Consider the following 7,022-nt stretch of genomic DNA (forward strand, 5'->3'; position numbering starts at 1 on the left):
CACTGCCGCCAGCAGAATCCAAAGGAAGTTTTCTCTCCCCCAGCTGGGTGAACGCCGGCGGCCACGTCTGTCAGGGCTGGGCTTTTGTCTGGCAGCACGTCAGCAAGTTCATGGTCGGCACTGGAGACTTTCGAGAGAACAAAAGGGTTGGGGGGGAGGTGAGACACCACCGCTGCTCCAGTAACCCCATGAGCGGGGAGAGTTTTTGGGGTGGTTTCCCTTCCTTTCAGTCCTTGTGGAGGACGCGTGGGATGCACATGTGGCTGGAGGACCATGGGGTACCAGCCTTCCCCGGGGAGAAACAGGGATGCCACGTGTCCCACCGGGAATGCCGTGTGTCCCCCCGGGGACAGCCCTGCCGGCAGAAGGCGCGCGTGCCGCCGGCGGGTGCCAGCCTTATTCGCAAGCGGAGGCGACGGTGGTGACGCTGGTGATCTTGGTGGAGTCGTCAGACCAAGGCTGGAGGTTCTGGAGGGCGAAGAGAGAGGAGTTGTGGACACAGATGGGGTCGGCTTGGATGGGCTGGTTGATGGTTTTTTGGAAGGCCTCCTGCTGCAGCTGCATCAGGATGCGGTTCGCTTGCTGCCGCTCAGCCTCCCGCTCCTCTGCTGTCTGCCTCCTAGGAGAGAGGGAGCAGTTAGGGGGTCCTGGGGGAGCAAAAGAGGGGTATCTCTGGAGAGAATAGGTTGCGCTGGGTGCTTAGGGCTGAGGGGGGTAGGAAAAGAGGGTGCCTAGCCATGGCATGGTCCCACATCCCCGGCACAAACTGCTGGTAAACCCCATGAACGGGGGACGGGGGCTGTCTATCTTACCAGCCCCAGATCAAAGAGAGCCAGGAGCAGCCCACAGCTCTGGTTTATTTTCTGCCCATGGGAAAAATCCAAGCAGAGTCAAAACAGCCAAAGGGGCATACGACAGAGTTGCAAAAGGTGCAGTTCCCTGCAAACGTGCTCTGCGCCCGGCAGCGAGAGCTGAGCGCACAACGTCCCAGCGAGGAGCCCGGGGCAGGAGCGAGGCGAGACATCGCTGACTGGCAGTGCCACACGGCTGGGAGACTGGCAACGTCACCCTGGGCATCCCCTTCCCAGCACCCACCTCCTCCCATGGGCTGCGGTGGCCAGCTGTCGAGAGCCTGGATGAAGGCAACAACACGCCCGCGGCAGGCAGGACAAAAATCAGCAAAATGTCGGCTAAGCACTACACACACTTTTTTAGCAGTGAGAAGAATCAAAGCCCAGACTCAACTGTCTGGGCAGGGTGAAGGAGGATATTTTTAAGAACAGGTTGGACACGCATCTGTCTGGAATGACACCGGCAGAGCTGATCCTGCCGAGGGGCGGATTAGGGGGCCTGCAGGGGCCCTTTCCAGCGCTGGTAGGGTCCCAGGTCTGGGCTGTCTGGGAGGAGGGGATGGGATAGTTAGAAATGGCCTGAACACAGTTAAATCCACAATGAAAATCCCACCCTCCCCTTGCTTGGATGGCAGGTCAGTCTGGAGGCTGCAGCCTGTGGTCACCTCTGCTTTTGCTGCTGAACATCACCTGGCACCTCCAGCGATGCCGCTGGGAAAACCTGGGGGCAGCTCACAGTGCCGGTCCCAGGATGATCCCCAAAGCACCCCCTCCCTCCCTCACACCCCCGGGCCCAGCTGGGGCTCTCCCGGCAGCTTCAGTGCATCAGTGACAGGGGAAATGGCAGCTTTTAAATTTAGCAACTGGGGGGGGATGCGAGATGTCTCATCTTCTTTGGCTGCGGGGATTCGAAGAGGCAGCTCCAAGCTCCGCAGTAACATCTCAGAGCACTGGGCAGGGGGTCCCTGGCTGCCCACCAGGGAAGCGGGCGAGGGCTGGATGCGGGCAATGAGCCTCTGGGACATCCGAGACTCCAGGCGTGTGGCCAGGGCTCCCACCTGGGAGCAGGTAGCTGGGGGCTCAGTCCCTGCTCTAATCAGTGCGTCAACATCTCACATCAGACATCCTGGGGAGAGGGGGCTCAGTGCAGAACCGTCCCTCCCCAGACAGCCTGGGAGCCACTCCATCTCTGCCTCGATGAATATTTAATGACTCCCTGCACAATGAAGAGATGTTCCAGGCGGAGGGAGGGAGCCCCATGTCCAGGGCGGTCAGGAGCACGGTAGCTGTGGGCACCCAGCTCCCAGATATCTCCCCCCTCCAAGCAACTGGCCCATCCATGCATTCATGTCAGGCTGGGATTTGCAGGTTCAAATCTGCCTGGAAGGAACTAAACCTCGATGCCTCTGTCTCAAGCAAGAGCCCAAATCTGGGGAGAGGTTCACTCCAGCAGAGACACCCAGGCAAGGGGCAGAGGCGAGACTCTCCCCACCCTAGCCTGATTTATTTAAGCAGTTAAAACCCTCAGAGAGCTTACAACAACTCTCTTTTCTCAGACATTCCTCGCTGCCTACTTCAGACCGCGCCTGCAAGTGGCTCCGTCCAGCACACCACACTCTAGGCACTGCTCAGAGCCCACTACCCTGCCCGGGGGCCTGGGGCAGCGAGCTGGGCGCACCATCGGCCAGAGGCACCCACATCTCCATCGCAACACCCAACGTGCATGGATGCAGACAAGCAGAGCTTACAAGCCTCAGTCCCTCTGGCTCAGGCCGGTGAGGATTCTCCCATGTCTAATACCACAGCTGAGGTCAGGCTGCAGCCTTTCCCTTAGGCAGAAGCAGGATTTTGTTTCTTTTTACCCAGCTATTTTTTTATGAAACATATGAATAGGATTGTATCCTCTGCTCCTCTGCCAAAGGGGGCTGAACTTAGCCAACAGACGCAAAGAGTATTGACAGACAGATGGAGAGCCAGCCAAGTCGCGTTTGCCTCACTTCCTTAGGAAACCAGGTTAGAAGACATAGCTGACCCCGCTTCGTAGGCCACAGCAGGACTGTTCCTCCTCCAGGACTCTGTTCCTGGCTAAGAGAGACCACTGCAGCTGGAGGCTTCCTGGCACTTGGGGAGCTGCTCTTCCATGGGCTCTTTAGCAAAGGACTTGCTGAGCGGGGGACTCACCCACACCCTTGGATTCAAGTTCCTTGTGCCTCGTTTCTTATCCAACCTCTGCATCCCCAGGCCATCACTGTCCCATTCAGCCTTGGGAGATACCCTTTTCCCCTGCCTTAAAGAAGCCACTGCCTGCCTGCGCCCAGTGCTCGGCAGCCATCAACAACCCCCTTCTCTGGCCTGCCAAGGGGAGCTGCCCCTCCCGCAGACCCCCCCGCAGGGTGCCCGTCCCCAGCCCGGGGAGGGAGGGCGGGCATGCTCCCAGGACTGGGATGCCGCCCGCGGGGACACCCCGAGAAGTCGCAGCCTGGGAGGGACAGGGTCATAGCGACGGAGCGGTGTGAGCCCGGCCTCCTCTTCCTCTCCTGCCCGGCTTTACCGGCACGCCCGGCAGGAGAACAAAAAGAAAGCATTTTGGCAAGGAGGTGCCCTAAACCCCGCGGGGGTTGAAAATCTTCGCGTTATGCAAAAGCCGGGTGCAGGATCCGGCCCGAGCCGTACTCCCACGCCGGGGGGTCCCGCTGTCCCCGCGGCCGCGCACAGACGGCCCCGGCCGCCACTGCCCTCCGCCTCCCGGGCGGTGCCGCCGGCTCCCGCAGGCTGCTGCCGGGGGAAAGGGGCGCCGGTGCCACTGACCGCACCCCCCGCACAGCACGCTGCAGGCACACACCACGCGTGCACGCGTGCATTCATCGACGTGGCTTACGTGCGCAGCTACTCGCACGCAGACCCGGTGTGCTCACGCAGCGTACAGCCGCAACGCATGCCGCACACGCGTCCGTGTGCGGACGTCCAGTTTGCACGCACACCCCCACGCGTGCTCACACTCACGCACCTTGCATGTGGGCACACTCACGCGCACGCGGCCTTGTGCAGAGTTATACACACCCTGCTTGCACACCCCCGCCGCACACACTCACACTGCCTGCATGTACACGCATCGGCGGTCTGCACGCACACACGCACACCCACCCGCCCCCCCCGCACATTCATACCCACGGGCGCTGCACGCACACGCACGGCTGTGCATGCACACACACCCGAGCCCCCCAAGCGTGCTCTGGCAGGGCCCGCACCTCCAACGCGCGGCCACCAACGCTCCCCCAGGGCCGCCCCCCGGCTCCGCCGAGCCCCCCAGCCCCTCACCTCCACTTGGTGCGCCGGTTCTGGAACCAGGTCTTCACCTGGGCGTCCGTCATCTTGAGGGCCTTGGCCAGGGCCGCGCGCTCGGCCGAAGCCAGGTACTTCTGCCGGTGGAAGCGCTTCTCCAGCTCGCAGATCTGCAGGCGGGTGAAGGAGGTGCGCGGCTTCTTCTTCTTGGGGGGCGTGCGGTTCTGGTAGGGGTGACCTATACGGCGTGTTACAGTGAAGGGTGAGAGGGCCACTGGGGGGACACGGGAGGAGGGGGGGGGATGAGAGGCAAAGAAGCAAGCAGCGACACATCAGCAGAGGGGCTCCGGCCCCCGGGCGCTGGGCTGGGGACCCCCCCGCTGCGAAGCCGCCGCTTCCCCGCCGGACACCCACGCACGGCCGGCAAAAACGGCGGCGGCCCCGGCGCTTTTCCCGGGGGCTGCGGGCACCCTCCGGGCACAGCTCGGCTTCGGCGAAGTGCCGGGGGGGCCGGTAGCGGCAGCCGGTCCCGGCGCCGGGACGGGACGGGGCTCCACGCTTCGTGCAACCGGGACTCGGTTTAATTTCGTTTGGGCGCGGCAGTAGCCGCCGCCGTCCTCGGCCCCGGCGTCTCGTACCCGGGAAATAACTTCCCGGGCTGGAAACGGGAGTTGCGATTCGGCCTTGTTTTGGTTTTGTTTCTGTTTTTTCTTTTTTAATTATTTTCCTCCCCCGCCCCGAAAAAATAATTGGGGAAAACTCGCGGCGTGTCTCAGCCGGGCCGGGCAGGAGCTCCGTGAAAATCAGCCCCGTGACTGCCAGGGGAACGGCCCATTTGTTCGCCCGCGGCCGTGCCCGAGCCAAGCTCCATCGGGTCGAAATTAAACGTGAACTTGCAAAAATCGGGCCTCGGTTTCCGCCGCCGGGAAGAGGGTCCGGTGCGGGCGCTGCGGGAACGGGGACTGGTTTTTCCCCGTTGCAATTTCTTTGCTTTTTTTGCATTATTGTTATTTTTCCGTTGTTTGAGTTTTTTGCTTTGTTAGCGCCGAAAGACGAGCCCAGAGACACCTGGAAACGGCGGCGGGTCGGGACAACGGGTCCGGCCCAAGCCTAGGTCGGGGCTGCAAAAAGTCTCTTTTGGCGGGGGGAAAGGCTGAACCTGGGAAAACCGGCCCGGTTCCGGTACGCGCGGGAAGAACAGCCGTTCGAGCGCCCGGCAGCGGGCCGGCCTTCCCGGGCGGGCGAGGGCCGGAGCCGCCGGTCTCCCTCCACGCGGAGCTGGGCCTCCGAAAAAACCCTGTTTTCATGGAAACTTTTCCCGGGTGTTGGGTGGGGCGGCGAGGAGCGGGCAGCCGTGCCCGGGGCTTGCGGGAGGTTGGCGGAGTTTGCCGATTTGTCCATGCCCGCCTTTCCCGGGCCGCATCCCGGGGAAAAAAAAAAAAAAAAAAGAAAACAAACAAACAAACAAAGAAAAAGAAGAAGAAAAAAAAAACCAAAACGAAACACAACAAAACAAAAACCCAACAACCCCCTCCCCCCCCAAAAAAGAAAACAAGAAAACAAGAAATGCAAACAAACAAACCCCCCCAGCATTTAGGGAGACTGAATACGTCTGATTTTCCACCCTTTCTTGCTTCTGGCCTCCTTCGGGACAGACTTCCCAGGGCGATGCAGGCCGCCTTCTCCCCCCAGGCCGAACCTTGGTTTCTCCGGTGGGCACCGGCTGCCGCGCCGAGGCCAGGCGGCGGGGAAGGGAGCGGGGCGGCGGGAGCAGGGAGGGAAAGGAGGGTCCCGGTGGCTCGACTCACCTGTGAACCTGTCTTTTGTGTACCGCCTGTTGCTCTCCATCCAGGGGAAGGTGAGCCCCGTGAGACTGTTCATGCCGTTCACCGCCGGCACGGCGGCGGAGAGGGGCTGGTGCACGCCGCCGGCCACCGGGCGATGTGCCGGGACGCGGATCACCCCCCCAGTCGAGCTCAAGGTGTTGCCGTTCATGCTCACCGCCATGTTCACGTTGTAGGAGCCGGGCAGGCCGCCCATGCTGCAGGAGGTGCCGGTGTAGGCGCCCGTCGCGCCGCCGCTCGCCCCGTAGCCACCCGTGACCGTGTTGTAAGCGCTGCCCACGATGCAGCCCAGCCCGTAGTCCGCCGAGTCCTGCAGCCGCGGGTGCGACACCATGCAGCTGCCCGGCTCCGAGGTGTTGAGGATCTGGTCGATGCCGAAGCTGATGGGCTCGGCTTGGCCTTGGTGCAGGTGGGGAGCCCCGAGGTGCTCCATGCCGCCGCCCGGGAGCCGCCTCCCGGTCCCGGGGCAGCGGGGCCGGACCTCCGCCCCGGGCAGGGCAGCACAGCCCCGCGCCGCCCCGGAACGCGGCAACGGCTCGCAGCGGGGCCGCGCGCAGCCGGGACGCGCCGGCTACGCGCTCAGTCCCATAGCACGGCAGCCGCGCACCGCGGGACACGCCGGCAGAGCCACGCACAGCCGGGACGCGCCGGCTACACGCTCAGTCCCATAGCACGGCAGCCGCGCACCGCGGGACACGCCGGCAGAGCCACGCACAGCCGGGACGCGGCAGCTACACGCTCAGCCCGGAGACCCAACAGCAGAGCCATGCGCGACCAGGGCGCAGCCGCCGGACAACCCCGCAGCCCAGGACACGACAGCCGTGCCCAGCCGAGGCACGGGAGTCGCACACTCGAGACACAACCGCGCCACACCCACCCACTGGATCCAACAGCCTCCAGGAGCAGAGACGCGACGCGCCCTCCCACGCACAATGGTCCCACGCCGGTGAGACTCCCCACGCCACCAAGACACCACCACCCCAAGCCGGGACCCGCTCACCCCAAGACACGCACACACGCAGAGACGCGAAGGTGCCCCGGGGAC

General features: G+C 63.2%; 1 protein-coding gene across 1 annotated transcript; it reads right to left on the bottom strand.

Annotated features, from left to right (window-relative positions):
- Positions 1-328: 328 nt before the first annotated feature.
- TLX1 (T cell leukemia homeobox 1) lies at positions 329-6,803 on the bottom strand. Its single transcript, XM_082002605.1, has 3 exons — positions 5,942-6,803; positions 4,170-4,371; positions 329-619 (listed from the first exon to the last, which is right to left on the bottom strand). Exons 1-3 carry the CDS (start codon positions 6,408-6,410, stop codon positions 397-399), a joined length of 894 nt encoding a protein of 297 aa, XP_081858731.1. The 5' UTR covers positions 6,411-6,803; the 3' UTR covers positions 329-396.
- Between the last annotated feature and the right edge of the window lie 219 nt (positions 6,804-7,022).

Source organism: Phaethon aethereus (genome assembly GCF_964289735.1).
Source record: "Phaethon aethereus genome assembly, chromosome: 7".
Lineage (NCBI taxonomy): Eukaryota > Metazoa > Chordata > Aves > Phaethontiformes > Phaethontidae > Phaethon > Phaethon aethereus.